Source organism: Littorina saxatilis, linkage group LG4, assembly GCF_037325665.1.
Source record: "Littorina saxatilis isolate snail1 linkage group LG4, US_GU_Lsax_2.0, whole genome shotgun sequence".
Taxonomy (NCBI): Eukaryota; Metazoa; Mollusca; class Gastropoda; order Littorinimorpha; family Littorinidae; genus Littorina; species Littorina saxatilis.
The window spans coordinates 31,376,768-31,397,630 of NC_090248.1; the positions used below are offsets into that span (position 1 = coordinate 31,376,768).

The window sequence follows — 20,863 nt, forward strand, 5'->3', positions numbered from 1 at the left end:
CAACTCTAAATGGATGATTATCTAATACGTCTTCAGGCAAGCTTTAATGAGCTTTTGCTTGCTCGCCCTAGAGTGCATGCATATTTTGGTATAAGAAGGGTGGCAGTTTTTTTTTAAGTTTTAAGTTTTTCAACAGGGTCTTAATTGCATTTGTTGCATGCGCTAGGGGAGTCCACGTGCACACTATGCAGGAAAATAATCCTGTACAGGAATAGTTTACTTAGCTGTGCCTTTTTCACCCCCTGGAATCCAAAAGTGCAACATTTTGAGTCTGTTGTTTGTTTGCTTATATTTATGGAACGATCTAGTTTTCCCCAAGTGCTTCACAACTTGGTTAAAATTATAGTTTTAAAGGAGCACGTACGAGGTAGAGGGGAGAGAACAAACGAACGAGTGGTTTATTGCGCGTAGACCCTCGGCCCATTGCAAAGGGAACAGTGCGGCGTGGGGATGACGGGGATGGGGTCACGAAAACGGGGGGGGGGGGGGGGAGAGACAGACGGCAGACAGACAGGCAGACAAGACAGACAGAAAGACAGACAGACAGCCAAACAGACAGACAGACAGACAGACAAAGAGAAATAGAAATACCAGTAGTAATTGCAATGTATTCACATTCATTTAATTCCCTACATTGTTTGTTTGTTTGTTTGTGTCAAGATTGTTCTTCTTTTAAAATAGAAAGTATAGAAGGCTAGGAGACATAAAAAGGAGAAAACACACATTCGAGAAACACACTCCCAGAACTATTGCAGTGACCTGTTTTAATCACTGTCATAAATAATATCCCGAAGGAACCTCGAACTGAGAATTTCACAGCACATTCGAACTTCTCAAGACTGAAACAGAAATGAAGGGGAGAGACAAAAAAATGAAACCCACTGAAAACTAGCAACAAAACTCGGCCTCCTCTTCAGAAAAGAAGCGAGATTTTCTTAAAAATCTTTTTCCTTTCTTTCTTCTAGCTTTTATCTCTGTTGTCTTTCTTTCTCTCTTCTCCCCTTTCTTGTTTTTTTTTACTCACTCACTTTTTTATTTATTTTTTTAACTGTCTGTTTTTCTGTCTTTTCTGTCTTTTTTTCTCTCTCGTTTTTCCTTCCTTCCTTCCTTCCTTTCTTCCTTCCTTCCTTCCTTCCTTCCTTCCTTCCTTCCTTCCTTCCTTCCTTCCTCTCTTTCTCTCTTTCTTTCTCTCCTTTTCTCTCCCTTTCTTTCTTTCTCTCTTTTTCTATTTCATTTGTTCCTCCTTTCTTTGTCTTCTCTCTCTCCCTCTCTTTACTTCTTTATTTCTGTCCTTCCTTCATTCTTTCTCTCCTTTTTCCCTTTCTTACTGTCTTCCGTTATGCTCTTTTTCGTTTTGAATGGGGGCTGATCCCGATTAGCACGAGCCGCGTTTTGTAGGATGACAAGCGTGTCTCCTGTGGCCTTGACTTCTTGCTCCTCACGCACTCTTTGTGTCCCGTCTTGCTTCTTGCTTAGACTCCGCCATCGATCTTTGGAGGCTCTTTTCTATGATCTGTGTATGTGTGTGTTGGCGGGGGGGGGGGGGGGGGGGTGAGTAGGTGGAGGGGGTGGGGGGAGGGTGGTTTGTGGTGTGTGTGTGTGTGTGTGTGTGTGTTATCTTTTCTCTCTCTCTCTCTCTCTGTGTGTGTCTCTCTGTCTCTCTGTCTCTCTCTCTCTGTCTCTCTCTCTCCCTCTCTCTGTCTCTCTCTCTCTCCATCTCTCCATCTCTCTCTCTCTCTCTCTCTCTCTCTCTCTCTCTCTCTCTCTCTCTCTCTCTGCGTCAGCATAGAGTAAAACATGCCAGACTTCCACCTTGGTTAACATCAGATATTATAGAGGCGATGGCTCTGAGAGATTATTTCAAGGAAAATAAGATGACCGACGAATATAAACAGCAGAGGAATGAGGTGTGAAACCGTGTGAGACAATCAAAAACTGGTTACTTTGATAAATTGATTTCCGATAAGAAAGATACTGCAACAATTTGGCGGGCAGTAAATGAAATCCTTGATAAATCTAGGAAAAAGTCAACTGCTAATCTAACATAACAAAACTATCTGCAGAAGAATTTAATAATCATTTTATATCTATAGCGGATAAATTGAAGGCTTCTGTGGCAGAAACATATTCTCCGGATACAGATAACTGTTTTGAAAAATTGGACGAATACTGTCAGCGGAACAGAATAAACAATGAAGCGTTTATCATTCCTCCGATTGCAGTTCATGAGGTCGGAACATTTATTGAAAACCTGGAGAATAAAAAGTCCATGGTAAAATACCCGTGAAGTTATTGAAGCTTTCTCTACCGTATATTGAGGTCTGGGTGGCCGAGTGGTAACGCACTTGCGCTCGGAAGCGAGAGGTTGCGAGTTCGACCCTGAGTCAGGGCGTTAGCAATTTTTTCCCCCCTTTCCTAACCTGGGTGGTACATGGTGGGTTCAAGTGCTAGTCTTTCCGATGAGACGAAAAACCGAGGTCCCTTCGTGTACACGACATTGGGGTGTGCACGTTAAAGATCCCACGATTGACAAAAGGGTCTTTCCTGGCAAAATTGTATAGGCATACATAAAAATGTCCAGCAAAATACCCGTGTGACTTGGAATAATAGGCCGTGAAAAGTAGGATATGCGCCGAAATGGCTGCGATCTGCTGGTCAATGTGAATGCGTGATGTATTGTGTAAAACAAAAGTCCACCTCACACGGCATAAATAAATCCCTGCGCCTTGAATTCGTGTGTTGAGATATGTGCGCGATATAAATTGCATAAAAATAAAAAATAAAATAAATAAATCCCTGCGCTTAGAACTGTACCCACGGAATACGCGCGATATAAGCTTCATATTGATTGATATTGATATTGGGATTCGCTCACGTTCGTACATAACCTTAGTATTGAGCAGAACTTTTTTCCGTCTAAATTGAAAAACGTCAAAGTCATACCCCTTCCCAAATGTAAAGATCTCTCAGACCCAAGTAATTTTAGACCCATGTCTTTGCTGCCTGTTTTGTCAAGACCATTAGAAAGGCATGTGCACAAGCATCTTCTTGCTTACATGGAAGAACAAAATTTGTCCGCTCTGATATGGCCCTTCGTGGTCGGCTGGGCGTTAAGCAAACAAACAAACAAAATTTGTTTCATCAGTTTCAATCCGGTTTTCGGTCCAAGCATTCTTGCCACACAGCTCTTACGTCTCTCTGTGAAGCTTGGCTGTCAGCAATGAACAAGTCTGAAGTTACAGGAGCATTGTTTTTGGATTTTAAGAAAGCATTTGACTTAGTCGATCATTCCATATTGTTGAAAAAATTACACTATTATTTGAGAAACGATTCGGTCTGTGACTTCTTTAAATCGTATCTTGCTGACCGGACACAGTATGTCACTCTACAATGCCAGAATTCGTCTACTGCACTAGTAAAACATGGCGTCCCTCAAGGGTCTGTATTAGGACCTATTCTCTTTTGTATTTACGTTAATGATTTGCCTTTACATGTATCGGATGATAAAGTCAAATGCGAGTTTTTTGCAGACGATTCGTCTATTCATAACAGTAACACCTCGTTGGAGTCAGTAAATTCTTCCCTGAAGAACACTTTGGACGAAGTTGCGAAATGGTGCACATCAAATCCCATGATACTGCACTCAGAAAAAACTAAAAGCATTGTTATTACCACAAGACAAAAGCATCAGATAAGTTCTCTTAAATTACAACTGTCCCAAGGTACAACTCAAATACATCAAGTTAAAGAACATCGCATACTTGGTGTAACTGTCGATGAAGAAATGAAATGGCAAACACACATAAGCAACCTCTGCAAAGTGTTATCAAGGAATTTGTATTTGTTGTCAAAACTTAAACATTATGCGAAGTCTGAAACATTAAAAATGTTCGTTCAGGCTCATATAATGCCTCATATTAATTTTGCTTCGACATTGGCATGGCTGCAGTGATGTTCACTTATTGAAACTCAATTCTTTGTACCGTCGTGCTGCAAAACTTATCCTGTATGAATCGCACATGTCTACAGAAATGAAGTTAAACAGCCTTAATTTCCTTCCCCTAAAAACCCACCTTGCATACAATAAGGCTGTCTTTATGTATAAATTAGTTCATGGTGATGTGCCCAGTTATGTGCAATCCTATTTTACACGTGTTACGAAGAGGTATGGGTCTCAAAATTTACTTCCTCCAATTCCTCGAATAGATCTTTATAAATCCAGCTTAGCTTTTTCAGGATCATCTCTGTGGAATTCTTTGCCAATAGAAATCAAACGATCCGCATCCTTAGAGGCCTTTGCAGTTGCACACACATTTGATCACACTATAAACTGCCCCTGATGTCCAGTTTCCATTGTGTACTCGGATAATGTATGCAATGCTCTTAAGTGTTTGTTTGTTTTTAAATATTGTATATGTTGTTAATCTGAATGCGTAATCCCTCCTTCTTCTTGAAACTTAAGCTGCCTGTATATGGCCCTGTTCGGCAATACATTGCTGTACTTTTTTAAGAAATTTAAAAAAAAACATTTCCGTTGTTTGTGTCTAGTCTTGTTTTTTATGACTTTGCGAGTCCAATATTTTTGATGTTTATACTCGACCATTATTTTGATGTTTTACTAGTTTAATACTTTGATGAGATACTGTTCATGTTAGGTATGAAATGATAGCATGTGCATGTGTGTATGTATGCGAGCGCACGCTCGCGCGCGCGAGCATGTGTGTGTGTGTTGGGGATGTGTGTGTGTGTGCATGTGTGTGTGCCGGTGAGTGTGTGTGTGTGTGTGTGTGTGTGTGTGTGTGTGTGTGTAAGCGAGTGTGAGTTTGTGTGTGTGTATACGTGCGTGTGTGTGTGTGTGTGTGTGTGTGTGTGTGTGTGTGTGTGTGTGTGTGTGTGTGTGTGTGTGTGTGTGTGTGTGTGTGTGTGTATGTGCGCAGTCTTTGCTTTCGTTTACAATTATTCTCTGCATATGTTCCTAGGACAGGTTGGAAGATTAGGCTAAGCCTAAAACGATTATCCTTCTATATATATATATATCCCATGACCTCCCTTCTTTGTCTCTGTTACTTCAGTATGGGTATATATGTTGTATTTTTATAGCTCAATAAATACATCATGGACTCCAAAAAATATATGATAGTGCAGATTCCGATTTGGGCAAAGGACTACTTTCCTCCCGACCTTTGACCTCGCGCCGAACAATGTGACACATTTGTATGAAGTTCTAAAATCGTATTGCACGGCTCAGAAAACCATATCAGTTGCACGCAAAAATGAATCTCAGAACTGATCTGATGTATGAGATGCAATAAGCAAAAGTTTCTTTCATTATGAAAGCAATGCAGGTCGAAAAAAACGAACATTCAACTTGCAAGATAACCAGATGCTAGCGAACCAAAACAAAAACACGAGTACCCTCCCCTTGCATCGTTAGCAGACGACTTTTGAGAATCTGTCGGTAGTGTGTTTTGGTGTGCGCCTTCAGCTATCAAACATCGGCTGTTTCACGTGTTTTGCGAGCAAGTCTACTCTTTTGCCTGGCTCTGCAGTAAGTCCACATATTTTTCCGTAATCCAGTCATATTCCTTCAAAATGCAATCAATCGGCGGTGACAGACGTGTCGGTCGCGTTTTCCTCACACCCATACCAGTTTAAGTTCATCCATGCAAACACACTCGCAAAACAGTTTATCACGTAGATACATTTGAAATAGGGAGCAAATGGTTAAATCTAAACCTACATATTTGTTCCCTAAAATTTGCTTCTCTGTCAATAAGCCTAATTACACACGTTCGAGAAAAACAACGTGGAATCGATTCTGAATCGAGTAAGCCAAATGGGTCCCAAACCCGTTTCGCCTGTTCTGCCGACCTGAAACGCAAAACAAAAGAATTGTGCGCTTCAACTAAATTAATTTCTATTCGACTTCATTACTTTCTTGCAACTTATGAACCTTTACTTAAAGCTTTTAAATGGTCTGAAAGTAGTGTTACCGCGTACTTATCGATGCACTCATTCGTTTTATTTTTTCAGCGACGGTCACTTAGTTTAAGGTTGCAAAAGGGCTAAGTCTCGCTGGCAACAGTTTTACCCTGCACAGATCGCAACAGTGCCGCTAGTAGTCTACACTTTGTGTTTGATGGTAGAATGGGATATACAGATTACAACACTCGTGGTTTTTTATATGGCTTGTATTTCAGTCAAGACCCAGCGGGAATATCAATCGAGAGCCACTCGCCAGAGGCTCGTGTCTCCCGATGATATTCATCCGCTGGGTCTTGACTGAAATACAAGCCATATAAAAAACCACTCGTGTTGTAACCTATACATCTATATATATATACGACTAGTGTCTGTCTGTGTGTCTGTCTGTCTGTGCGCGATGCGCGGCCAAGGTTCTCGATGGATCTGTTTCAAATTTGGTGATCATATTCAGGTACACCCTGGACACAACCTGGTCGATGAGATATTTCAACACGTGCTCTCAGCGCGCAGCGCGGAACCGATTTTGGTTCCACCTCAGCTATTTTGGTTCCACCTCAGCTTACCCGGGCCCCCATACCGACACACCATAGCCGCTACACCACATCACAACGCCAAAGTTCTCGGTGGTTCTTTTTCAAATTTGGACACCGTATTCAGCTACACCCCGGACACAATATCATCGATGAGATATTTCAACACGTGCTCTCAGCGCGCAGCGCTAAACTCATGTTCGTTTTTGTGTTCATTTCACCATTATAAGTAACTCTTCCTTATCTTCTCCAGTGTTTGGCGTTTATCTCCCTTCCTTCGTGTGGCTTTCCCGTTCAGTTGTAAGTTACTATTTATTTTTAGAATGTCACTGCGCTGTCCACTGAGAACGCTTCCCTTGCACCCGTAAGTTGTTCTTACTGTCAAAGTGAAAAGGTCGAATCAATTTATAGCCACGCGAAAAATACACTCTCACCTATCTCTATATATTTATAGATACAGATATGCATATATATATACGGCTTCTCAGTGTGTGTGTATGTGTTTGTGTGTGTGTGTAGGCAAAAACCTATGTATTATAGAGTTCTGTTTGTGATGGGGTCTAGCGGCTTTTGTCTGTCTGTATGTTCTGGCATGTGAGAAGCCACAGCAGATAATATAGGGCTAAGAAATAAGCTCTAAAATTCTCAATCCCGTTTGACAGGACTTCGCCTTTCAAAGGTGATTGTGGTGAACCACCACGCTGTCTGTCTCTGTCGCGCCGTTCACCCCAAATTCCCGTTTCTGAGAGTGACTATTTTTAGAATGTCACTGCGCTGTCCAGAACGCTTCCCTTGCACCCGTAAGTTGTTCTTACTGTCAAAGTGAAAAGGTCGAATCAATTTATAGCCACGCGAAAAATACACTCTCACCTATCTCTATATATTTATAGATACAGATATGCATATATATATACGGCTTCTCTGTGTGTGTGTGTGTTTGTGTGTGTGTGTAGGCAAAAACCTATGTATTATAGAGTTCTGTTTGTGATGGGGTCTAGCGGCTTTTGTCTGTCTGTATGTTCTGGCATTTGAGAAGCCACAACAGATAATATAGGGCTAAGAAATAAGTTCTAAAATTCTCAATCCCGTTTGACAGGACTTCGCCTGCAGAGGTGATTGTGATGAACCGCCACGCTGTCTGTCTCTGTCTCGCGATTCACCCCGGCGAAGCCGGGTATTCCTCTAGTATATATATATACGACTAGTGTCTGTCTGTCTGTCTGTTCGCGATGCACGGCCAAAGTTCTCGGTGGATCTTTTTCAAATTTGGACACCGTATTCAGCTACACCCCGGACACAACCTCACCGATGAGATATTTCAACACGTGCTCTCAGCGCGCAGCGCTGTGCGCGCTGAACCGATTTTTTTTTTTTTTCGGGATCCACTACCAGTAACTCTTCCTTATCTTCTCCAGTGTTTTCAGCCGCGATTATCTCCCTTACTCCGTGTGGCGTCAATCCATATTCCCGTTACCACGTTACTATTTTTAGAAGGTCTCCAGTGTTTTGCGCGTTTATCTCCTTTCCTTCGTGCGCCGGCGAAGCCGGCGTACACCCGGCAAAGCCGGGTCCCAGGCGCAGCCTCGTATTCGGCTCTACTTCTTACCGGCGAAGCCGGTACCCGGCGAAGCGGGTAATCATCTAGTATGTAATAAAGTTCTGAGTTCTGAGTTTTCTCTCTCTCTCCCCCCTCTCTCTCTCTCTCCCCTTTCTCTCTCTCTTCCTCCCTCTCCCTCCCTCCCTCCCTCCCTCTCCCTCCCTCTCCTTCTCCCTCTCCCTCCCTCTCCCTCCCTCTCTCTGTTAGTTTCCGGCTTCATTTCAGTGTCCTACATCCCACCCAACACCATGTATCTCCTTACTTCTGGGTATCGCTGGTAACTGTATAATTTGATTGCCAGTACTCACCCGACTTTCCCAGTATTGGAGCTACCATTACCCCAAACCAAAGTTCTAGGAAAGCCGATGCAAGTACAGTATCCCGTTTAGGAGAAATGTTCTTAACTCCTGTCTGTCACGCGGGGAATTCGATTAAACTCCACAGCCACAATGTTACAGTTTTGTTGTTGCATGTTACCATAACACTGAGCTGCGGGACTTTAACGACCCCCGGCGTTAGCTTATGCAGACTGGATGGCCTTTGTGGTTCTGTCTACGTCTCAGTATGCCTGTGTCTGTCTGTCTCTGTCTGTCTGTCTGTCTGTCTGTCTGTCTTCTCTCTCTCTCTCTCTCTCTCTTTCTCTCTCAGTCTCTCTCTCTTTCTTCCCCCCCCTCTCTCTCTCTCTCCCTCCATCTCTCTCTTTTCAGACTGTGTTGCTGTAAGGCCTTTTATTTTATGCTCATCCTCTATTGACAATAGCTGCTCGAGGAAATGTAATCATTTATTTAGCGATAACATCTGAAAGGAGTGAAATAATTGTTAAGTACAGATTGTTGATGGGTGTACGCGTTTCTTTAAAATATATGTAGGGCTTTTTTTTTTCTTTTTTTTTAAACAATGTTTTATCAAATCAAACATGATACAATAATACAACGATAAACAATAGGGACACGAACTCAAGCGAAAGTAGGGTTTTGTTAAGTGACTCTTAGGGTTGGAAACATGAAGTTGTGCTTCGTTTACAAAATAATCAGACAACCTTGTAAGGAAACGTTAGAGTTCAAGAATGGATTCAGAACCACATGTCGACGTCGACATGACGTTTTGGCGTAACTCATGTTAGACAGCTTTTCAGCAGAAGGCCAAAACTGATTATTTTCATTATGAAATAAAGTTTATATTTGTATCTGTTATGGATAGAAAGATAAAAGAATGTTAAATCATGTAGGGTCGTATTTTAGAGAATGTTAAATCATGTAGTGTCGTATTTTAGAGAATGTTAAATCATGTAGTGTCGTATTTTAGAGAATGTTAAATCATGTAGTGTCGTATTTTAGAGAATGTTTAGCATTGAGAATGATTTACTTAGTCTAAAAGCATGCGCACACACAGCATCAACATCGCCAAGAATCCAGTTACGCAAATTCTAGGACGACGATCATTTGTGGAGTAAGATACAAGAACACAAATCCTCATTGTGTCTTGGTCAGTGTTTTAGATATCCGCAATGAGAACCAGTGCATGCTAATTTGTTTGTTTGTTTGTTTGCTTAACGCCCAGCCGACCACGAAGGGCCATATCAGGGCGGTGCTGCTTTGACATATAACGTGCGCCACACACAAGACAGAAGTCGCAGCACAGGCTTCATATCTCACCCAGTCACATTATTCTGACACCGGACCAACCAGTCCTAGCACTAACCCCATAATGCCAGACGCCAGGCGGAGCAGCCACTAGATTGCCAATTTTAAAGTCTTAGGTATGACCCGGCCGGGGTTCGAACCCACGACCTCCCGATCACGGGGCGGACGCCTTACCACTAGGCCAACCGTGCCGGTATGCATGCTAATCGACACTTTAGTTCTTGGAGTAAGATATACGAACACCACATCCAGGACAAGGTATATTAATGTCCTACAGGCCTATAATTATTATTGTTAGCCTCTTAAGAACAGGTATGGGGTCACATGATAGTGGAACACCACCTCTTCACTTTGGTTTTCTGTTCTCTCCTTTTCACTCCCTCTCGTTTCCTTCTGTTTATCCCCATCTTTTGACCAAACTCACATTAGGCAACAGAGCATGCACGCCCCCGGAAGCGGCGTGTTATAAGAGGAAATGGTTCTCTTGACATTTCCTGCGTCTGCAGTTGTGTGTGATGGCTCTCCATTTCAATGGAAATTTGCTTCCAGCGTAATGCTTTCCTTTTGAACGCTTAACTTTTGATGCCACGAGGGTCTAACTTGTGACACCCGTAAAAAGTATTTTTCTGCTGTACACCATTGGGCTTAAAGGTAGTGTCGTCCGCATGTAAACCATTGGGCTTAAAGGTATAGTTGTCCGAGTAAACCCTCGGGCTTAGAGGTAGAGTCCTCCGCATGTAAACCATTGGGCTTAAAGGTAGAGTCGTCCGCGTATAAACCATTTGGCCTAAAGGTAGAGTCGTCTGAGTGTAAACCATTTGGCTTAAAGGTAGAGTCGTCCGCATGTAAACCATTGGGCTTAAAGGTAGAGTCGTCCGCGTATAAACCCTCGGGCTTAAAGCCAGAGTCCTCCGCATGTAAACCATTGGGCTTAAAGGTAGAGTCGTCCGTGTATAAACCATTTGGCCTAAAGGTAGAGTCGTCTGAGTGTAAACCATTTGGCTTAAAGGTAGAGTCGTCCGCATGTAAACCATAGGGCTTAAAGGTAGAGTCGTCCGCGTATAAACCCTCGGGCTTAAAGGCAGAGTCGTCCGCATGTAAACCATTGGGGTTAAAGGTAGAGTCGTCAGCGTGTTAACCTTTGGGCTTAAAGGTACAGTCGTTCGCATGTAAACCTTTGGGCTTAAAGGTAGAATCGTCCGCGTGTAAACCTTTGGGCTTAAAGGTACCGTCGTTCGCATGTAAACCTTTGGGCTTAAAGGTACAATCGTCTGCATGTAAACCATTAGGCTTAAAGGTAGAGTCGTCCGCGTGTAAACCTTTCGGCTTAAAGGTACAGTTGTCCGCATGTAAACCTTTGGGCTTAAAGGTAGAGTCGTCCGCGTATAAACCATTGTGATCATTCTGATAATCATCGCTCCACGGCTATCGCCAGTTGTCTCTCTGACCGGACGCGAATCTATCAAAACAAGAATACAGAGTTATCTCCCATATGTTGTTCGCGAGCAGTGTTCGCGAGACGAAAATGATTGCAGATTGGCCGACTTCGACAGTGATCTCCGTTCTGTTCTTCACAGTTATGATAAAGACATCGTTCTAAGGTCAAATTAACAAGTCGACATTTTGGGACTGCTGCCGGAAGGAGACCGTAATATATGGTTGCATCACTGTCAAAAAAATCGTCTGCTCCAGCGAGCGCCGAAACCAAACGGTTGATTACCACGTAACACTTATGCCATATTTAGAGTTGTTTGCACAGTAAATACGGCCGCGAAAAATAGCTCGCTTGAAACTGTCTTACATATAAATTCCTTTGTAATTTAAAAATTACACAACACCATGAAAATTCATTATCGACGATCGCGAATCTGCTTACATCCATAACATATTACGAAAAGATCTAAATATGTAAACAAATCGATTTCCTCGCCAGACAAGGAAAACCAAGGCATCCTGTCAGGGATAGAATGAGCCGAACTCATTTTGACCTGAGGTCAGGATGCCATTGTGATGTGTACAAATTGTCAGCTTCGTTGTATATATACGTTCCTGGTTGGTTCAGTTTTTGCTGTCTGTCTGTCTGCCTGTCTGTCTGTACGCGGTCTGTCTATCGGCCTGTCGGTCCTGTCTGGCTGAGTCTTACTGTTTCTATGTACCTGTATTAATATTTCTTCCTGTGCTTCTACCTCACCTTTTCCCTTTCTTAAATTTTCTTTTTATGTCTCGATCCGGTCTTTACTGTGACTTACACGCATGCACAATTAAAGTGTTGGTTTTTTCTTGGACTCTGTGTGTTGAGTATCAATCTAAACATGATATCCTTTGAGATAATGCGTTTCAAAGTATACCACACACACAAAAACAATAATTATTATTTGTATATATTTTTTAAGATTTTACTTGATCTGTGTTGTTATCATGTTTCTTGAAACCATTGCAGTTGTTGCTGAAGCAAAACTTGACGAATCTGGTAAGTTTCTTTTTGCCTGCAGTAAAACTTCTGCCTGTTGTCACGGAATCTTGTTTTTCTTGCAGTTTGATGAGCATGACCTTCGCTTTTAGTTCTAGTGTCCACAGTTTTAACACCACACGCGTGCATGAAAAATAATACTTCCAGTACAAAAGCTCTCGCGGCGAGGCCATGTTCTGTTTAATTAGAAAAGGCTGTTAGCGTTAGTGCGCATCTTTATTTTCTTGTTCGACACTTTTTTGTTTGTTTGCCGTTTGTCACATGTAATGCTGTTCCTGTGTTTCGTGGCGAATAGCACGGGCACGCTTTTGTGTCCTCTGTCTCTGTGAACGATTCATGTTGAACTCGTAGGAATACGTCTCGATCTTACAGACAAGTTGGTCTATGTATGGTGTTATTATGTTTTGTGGCAAATAGCACGGGCACGCTTTTGTGTCCTCTGTCTCTGTGAACGATTCATGTTGAACTCGTAAAAATACGTCTCGATCTTACAGACAAGTTGGTTTATGTATGGTGTTATAATGTTTTGTGGCAAATATCAGACACACTTTTGTTATTCTTTGTCTCTGTGAATGATTTATGTTGAACTCGCAGAAATAGATCTGACAGACGAAATGATCAGTGATGTTAATGTTTTTCGTAAAAAAAATAGCATCGACACGCTGTAGGCCTATAGTTTTTTTTCTGTTTTCTGCGAATGTTTTATGTTGAATGGTTAAAGTTAGAAACAGGTCTTACGTTACAGACAAAATGTTCTGTTATTGCTCTCGGTTGAACCTAATTGGCCTACTGAGCTTTAAGCATTTTTTAATTTTTTTTTATGAGAAGATAATCTGTGCTTTTGTAATATTCGCATCTGTTCCCATTGATGACCATGTACGAACATGAGAGATGCACGTCATTCTTGATGTTTCACCCGACGAGAGGTCTTTGGAATTGATGCTGTGCCTGTTTGCATGCATATGATATGTATTATATATAATTATATCTTTCGTTTTGTTGTGGCTTGAAAACTTATACTGGGCTGCTCTCTGTTCGCACTGCAACGCTTCAGTTCTATTTTTCTCTGCAAAGATCTGAATCTCTTTTATGACGATTGCACACTGACTCATCAACTGAAGTATCCTCTCCTTTTTGTAAGGTACACTACATGGAGCTATGAGAATACTTTCTGAGAAGATCAGAACTTTAAACATAGATTACTATGCATGTCATATTACGAAATACGCATGTGTGCATGCACATTGTAATGTAGAGCTGTAGGCATAGAAGTTCTGTGATTTTCTTCGAACTTTTCTCGTGATATTTCGCTTTATTTCTTTGCACGAAACTAGTTCATTTAGTTTCTGCATTTGAGATTAGTATATTTGTATTTAATAGAACTGTTACCGATTAGTTTCTTCGGAGAATATCTTGACCGTTTAACATTGTGTGTGTGTGTGTGTGTGTGTGTGTGTGTGTGTGTGTGTGTGTGTGTGTGTGTGTGTGTGTGTGTGTGTGTGTGTGTGTGCGTGTGTGTGTGTGTGTGTGTGTGGTGTGTGTGGTGTGTGGTGTGTGTGCGTGCGTGCGTGTGTGCGTGTGTTTGCACTATGTGTGTGTATGTGTGTGCGTGCGTGCGTGTGAATGCAATATGTGTGTGTGTGTGTGTGTGTATGTGTGTGTGTGTGTGTGTGTGTGTGTGACAGTGTTCTTGGATAGAAATGCTCACTCAGCAGACAATTCGGTAATGTTCGCATGCACATAGGCAGTGCCTAGCACCTACATTGACATGTTAGTGTGTGTTTGCACATGGAGATTTGTTTCAGACAAGCGTCATTGTGCAAAGACAATTGGAAAGGAGCCATACAGCTTAAAGCTCTCAGGGGGTTTCCTTTCAGACAAGGATATTTGTAGCTGACGTTGTATCTTTCCACGTACGTTCGTGTCAAACCTATTACGGACAATGAATCTTTAGTGCAGTGTCCACGGAAAACACTAGCAAATGCTTAACATGCACGTTTCATAGAAATACTCTGCATTATGTAGCATTGTCTGTGAGTGTGTGTTTGTGTTTGTGTGTTTGTGTTTGTGTGTGTATGTGTGTGCGTGTGCGCGCCCGCGCGTTTGTGTATGTGTGTATGTATGTGTGTGTGTGTGTGTGTGTGTGTGTGTGTGTGTGTGTGTGTGTGTGTGTGTGTGTGTGTGTGCGCGCGTGTGTCTATGAAGAGATAATGCTTTTGCCTTCGATTCCAAGCGTGTAAACATTGTAAGGACGAACTTAACCACCTCAGGGTAGATGACCGAGAGATCCAAGTTGGATATTTTTTCTCTCTATTTTTTCTTTTTATCTCAAGTTAAAACAAACATGGATACAAACACAAAGAGGAAGTGTGCATGGAATTAATGCTCTTACGAAAGATGAGCTTTTAGAGAATAAGGATGTGTTTGCCATGTTTAAAATCAACACGAGAAATGCATCAAGTTTCGACCATCCGTTTTTCTCTCTCTCCTATAATTCCTCACTCTACCCAGATGCCTGCCGAAGATAGTAGTCGTTTCTCATGGTCGTGATCGATACCGCCGCGCGAGCTGCAGCAGTATCTATTTCTGTATTCTGCCGTGTATACAATGCCGTGAACTTACACCCCCCCCCCCCCTAGTTCCTCACACCCCCCTCCCTCCTTACTCTTTTGACCTCTTCCTCTTTATCTTTGTATCGTAATAACGCATTTAGACTGTTGGCTCCCAATCCCCCCCCCCCCCCCCCACTTTGCCCTCAGGTCCGTTGTCGACCCCCCCCCCCCCCCCACTTTGCCCTCAGGTCCGTTGTCGACCCCCACCGCCTCCCACCTATCTATCCTTCTCTCACCATCGTCTTTCTACCGCCCTCCCCCTTCCCCCCTACCTCCCTTTCCTTTTACGGTTTTGTAATAGTGGTATGTACATGTTTTGACTAAGCTTTAAATGACGTGCTCTCTTTTACCATCAGCTTCTCCGCCCCGCCCCCCCCCCCCCCCCCCCACCCACCCACAGACACATGCGCCCTTTTTTTCTCCTGACTCCCACCTCTTCTTCACTGATCCTCTCTCTCTCCCACCAAACCACCCCCCACTGTTCCCCTGCCGTTGAACAAGAGGTATACACTCTTAGATCCCAATCCCCCCCTCCCCCGCAGCTTCTTCTCTGCCCCCTTGCCCCTTACCCCTCATCGTCCTCCACATTATGCTTCACTTCTCCCCCACCCCCTTCGTCCTACCTGTTTGTGGTTTCATTGCGTATTCCCCATCTTCCTGTCTCCCCCCCCGCGGGTTAGGGGGAAGAATTTACCCGATGCTCCCCAGCATGCCGTAAGAGGCAACTAACGGATTCTGTTTCTCCTTTTACTCTTGTTAAGTGTTTCTTGTTTACAATATAGTCAATTTTTGTAAAGATTTTAGTCAAGCAGTATGTAAGAAATGTTAAGTCCTTTGTACTGGAAACTTGCATTCTCCCAGAAAGGTCATTATTGTACTACGTTGCAAGCACCTGGAGCAAATTTTTTATTAGTGCTTTTGTGAACAAGAAACAATTGACAAGTGGCTCTATCCCATCTTCCCCCCCCTTTCCCCGTCGCGATATAACCTTCGTGGTTGAAAACGACGTTAAACACCAAATAAATAAAGAAAGAAAGTCTCCCCCCTGCCACCCTCCTCTGTCCCCGTTATGCGCTTTCTCCTTCACCTCAACGCCACCCCCTTGTGCTTTACCTTCTTCAGTTCCGTTGTTGAATTGTTATAGTCAGATGGACTCTGAGCTCCCAATCAGTACCCCCCCCCCCCCTCTTCCCCTATCCGACTCACACTACTTTTCCCTCACCCTCTACCCCCCTCTTCCACCCCCATCTTCCCATCCGTGTCCTACTTTATACTTCCTCCATCTTTTAGCGCATTCCAATGGCATTATAGACATTAATCACTCGGTCAATCCCCTCTCCTCCCACCCAACCTCCCCCCCCCCCCTTTCTGCTGACCCCCCCCCCCCCCATTCCTTTTCTGTCCCTTCCCCCTCCCCATCTGTCCTACCTGATACTTCTCCATCTTTTATTGCATTGTAATGGCATTATTGTCTTTTCGCTTTCAACTAGCCACCCCCCCCCCCCCCACACACACACACACACACACACACACGCACAAACACTCCCCGTCCATCTTCATCCCCGTATCTCCTAACTCTCCCTCACCCCCTGTCTTTCCAATCATCACCCCATCTGTCCCCCCTTTACTTCCTCCATCATTTATCGTATTGCAATGGCACTGTAGACGTTAAGCTCCCAATCAACAACCTCCCCCCTCCCCCCCCCCCTCATCCGCCCCCCCCCTTTCGACCTACCTTTTACCTCCCGTATATTTCATTGCATTGCAATGCCATTGTAGACGTTTGGCTTCCAATCAAATCCTCCTCCCGCCGCTCTACCCCCCCCCCCCCCCCCCGCATCCTCTACCCCCAGGCCTAAAATCCTCATTACAACTACAACGACCAGATCTCCTCTACCTGATCGATATGATACCATCTGGCCGTGTGTTGTCGCTGTTTCTTTATTTATTGGCGTGCAGAGGGAAGGACTATTGTGTTGTCCTCCCTGTTTATTTAATTTTGCATACGTTCGCCCGGTGCAAGCGATGGATAATTACTCCCTATCACCCGGCTCTCTTCTTGTGTTGCGCACTCTCTCGCAATTTCTCGCGGCATCTCGCACAGACAACGTGAGCGTGTTTTCGGTGGCAGCGTCCGGCCGAGAGCAAACCGCGCGTTCGTTTGTTTGCTGACGTCGTTTTGAAAATTTCAGAGTTGAAAGGTTGACAAACACCATTAGCTCTCCGCTGCGTGTTCGGCTAATATTTTTGTTGTCCCACATTAAAAGCGCCAAGATCCGTTGGACGAGTGTTTACTAAACAGCGATAAAACATCTATGAGTATGTGTTTTCCTCGAAAAATGATTTTTACTTCGGAAGCTTTCGTGTTCGCAAACTTGTGGATTTTTGTGCAATTCAATTGACATAACTGGTAACAAACAAAAATCGGGATTAAAAATCTACTAACTCGTTTACAAGCAAGGATTGAGCTAGTCTCTTTGGGACAATACCAACTTCCAAACTTTGTTTCATCTGAATGTGCAAAATAGGTTATTCGTGTCACTCATGCTTGGCTAACGCAAGGTATGAAAAACAGCTATAGTAATTGTGGGTTAACAGGTATCAGCTTTGTATAGGAAAATCTTCCTCGAAAACAGTCGCTGACGCGCCTGGGTATGTATCAGTTTGTATTAAATAGTCTTAATTAAAATAATGATTGGCTTGTCTTGATATGTATCGGTTTTGTATTAAAAAAATCATCTTTGAAGATCCTAAACGGTGTGTTGGGATGTATACATATATCAGTTTTAAGTGTTGATAACCCATCTTTGAAAAATCATTATTGAGAGATATATATAATTATATCAGTTTTGTATTGAAGAGTGTGTTTGGAAAAGGCAAGGCTCCCCCGAAATCGGCGTATGGCGGGGTAAAAACGACCACACACGTAAAAATCCACTCGTGCGTGAACGTGGGAGTTTCAGCTCATGAACGAAGAAGAAGAAGAGAAAAAGGCACGTCTAAATATCGTTCTGGCATTGGCCATTTAAGCAGTGACGAACCATGCAAAGCGAATGAAATCAGACACCCTTATAACTCATTGACGCAGGGTTTATAGGATGTGCTGTAAGAGACAATTGAAGCCATGATAATCGAACGCTGTCACCGCTCCTGTGTCTGTTGCACGTGCGTGGTGAGCGATTGTTCCATCGGACAAACGTAATGGGAAACGATCTGCGCCGGGAGATGGGCTTTCACATAACAATTGTCGGCTGCATTACACAACTTCTTTTTTTCTTTTCTTGTTTATACCCCTGTCTCTTGTCTCCCTCACCGATGCATGCAGCTTCATTTATTTAATGTGCGGCGATTAGCGTTTAATTGCGGCGGGTACCGTTTTTGACCTTTGCGGTGGTTTAGGTGCAGTTCGTTTTTGCTTGTTTTTTTTTTTTTTAATTATTAGTGTTTGTTGTCTCTCTCGTCGATTCAACGTCATTTGTTTAGTGTGAGGCGATTAGCGTTTAATTGCGGATGGTACCGTTTTTGACCTTTGCGGCGGTGTAGGTGTTTTTGTTCTGTTTGCTAGATTGTGTTTAATGGTTGGTTTGATTAAACAAAAAAAAGTTTGCAATCATGATGTATGTTGAATCGGCTACAGGATAGAAAGTAGTAGGGCGCTGGCCTCATGTTTCTATAGATGTTTGGGGGGTTAATAAGTCCACTCGTGTTTATCTGTATAATTACGCAAAACAATGACGATAAATGTCAGCGTATCATATCAGAATTTAGCAATTCTTTCACCGAGGGCCGGAGTGGTATTTTCTGGCTAATGATGGCATCTTCATCTGCTTTGTTCATATCACCCCTGTTTCAGCTGTTCAAACGTTGTGTTTTGAGGTCGTGCTCTTTTTGAGCGTGCGCGTGCTTGTCCAAACATTGGTCCTGTTTGGAAACTGAAGTATCTTCCAGGTCATACTCAGTTAGCGTTCATTAATGTGCTGCTTCAGTCTCCGAGCTACCCGCCGCGGGTTAGGGGGAAGAATTTACCCGATGCTCCCCAGCATGTCGTAAAAGGCGACTAACGGATTCTGTTTCTCCTTTTACCCTTGTTAAGTGTTTCTTGTATAGAATATAGTCAATGTTTGTACAGAGTTTTGTCAAGCAGTATGTAAGAAATGTTAAGTCCTTTGTACTGGAAACTTGCATTCTCCCAGTAAGGTAATATATTGTACTACGTTGCAAGCCCCTGGGGCAATTTTTTTATTAGTGCTTTTGTGAACAACAAACAATTATTAACAAGTGGCTCTATCCCATCTCCCCCCCTTTCCCCGTCGCGATATAACCTTCGTGGTTGAAAACGACGTTAAACACCAAATAAAGAAAGAAAGAAAGAAAGTCTCCGAGCTTGAAAGACAGGGACTTGACAATTTAGCTCCTTTTGACTTATTACCTCTAAAAAGGTAGATGCGACTTTATAGACGGCGAAAGGATCGACATATTTTATCAGCGGTCTTTGCCCGTCTACGTTAAACCGTTATGGGTAACTACTGAACGAGGTCATAACCAAATGTAAGCAAAGACAAACCGAATGTAGGCAAAGACTAACAGTATTAAGATCAGGTAACACTAGGCAAGGCACTGCATTCCGCGAACAGAAAACGGCCTGGGAGTCACTCAGACAGGACGTTGCCCATGATGACAAGTTGGGTACCAAATTAAGAAGCAGAAACCTCAACGTTTCCTTCATGGAAACCACAAACGCAACTAAAGTGTTTCAGATACGTGCATGTGCGCACACCAGTCTAGGGGTGTCAAAATCAATGTTTTTGCTTTTCAAAACAAAAATCTGAAACTAATACCAAAATATAATCCGGCTTTTGCTTCAAACTACCTAGAGGAGAAACAAAACGGACCTATATTTAGCGATATGCAAGGATTTTTCTTGGGTAGCGCTGAAGAAGACTAAAGCAAGACAACTTGTTGATGTAAAATCAGTTTGCGCCACGCTGTAAACAGAGAAATCAGAAAACGATGTCAAGAGAGAGGAGAGAGAGAGAGAGAGAGAGAGAGAGAGAGAGAGAGAGAGAGAGAGAGAGAGAGAGAGAGAGAGAGAGAGAGAGAGAGAGAGAAAGAGAGAGAGAGAGAGAGAGAGAGAAAAGGCGAGAGAAAAACATCGTTCTTCTGTGTGCCGTTTAGTTTTCGTGAAGAAAAAGAACGAACAGCCTGTTGATTTAAACTTTTTGCGATGAAGTAAACACCTCAACAACAAAAAAACGAAGAACGACCACAAAAGTGATGAAGGGACAGAAAATGGAAGGAAAAAAGATCAAAACAAAATCTTGACAGTGACCTCCTTGAAATTAAGAGAGGGACCCCCCCAAAAAAGTGAGTGCCGAAAGAACATCACAACCAACACCACAAAAAATCCTGATAGTGACCTGCAACAAGTAGCACAACCCCCCTCCCCCTCTCCGTCCACCCTACCCCATTCTCCCCCTCCCTCGCCCCTCCCCACAGCACCACAGCCACCAACCAGGCACCTCTGTCCACTGCTTCTCCATAGTAACAGTAAATTCCAGAGAGCGAAAATAGTTGCTGCGCTCAGGAAAATGTTAATCAGCCTTTTCAGCTGACGCGAGCCAAACGGCACACGACGAGACCGAGAGAGAGAGAGAGAGAGGAGACACAACACAACTCGGAGGCTTTTGCTCGTCTCTTCCTATGCTAGCTAGAGAAGAGGGAGAAGAAGCAGAAGAAGAAAAACAACGACGATGTCGAGACTCGGCGGGAGAAGTGCGTGGCTGGCCTCGGCGAAGGTGTCCTCTTTTTGGCCCTCGTCCATTGGTTACGTGAAGGAGGTCAACAGCAAGGAGGGGCAGGGAGGGGTACTTCAAAGCAAGGGAGGAACACTTTTTCCCCACAACAGATAGGAGACTGAGGAGGAATTGGGGGCAGACCTGCCTGCCAGCGGCGTGGACACTACGACAACTATACAGGCTCAGGGATGCTGATGCTGCTGCTTTGGGCTGATGATGAGAGAAGATGAG

At 43.3% G+C, this 20,863-nt stretch overlaps 1 protein-coding gene across 5 annotated transcripts in view; it reads left to right on the top strand.

The window, feature by feature from the left end:
• LOC138964484 (glutamic acid-rich protein-like) overlaps positions 1 to 20,863 on the top strand; it is a 266,503-nt gene that overhangs the window by 215,502 nt on the left and 30,138 nt on the right. For 3 of the 5 annotated variants that reach the window (XM_070336452.1, XM_070336454.1, XM_070336456.1), the window contains exon 6: positions 12,196 to 12,225. The exons of the other annotated variants lie outside the window; for them this stretch is intronic. In XM_070336452.1, coding sequence (XP_070192553.1) covers positions 12,196 to 12,225 — 30 coding nt within the window. The remainder of the gene's footprint in view (positions 1 to 12,195; positions 12,226 to 20,863) is intronic. 5 annotated transcript variants of the gene reach the window in all.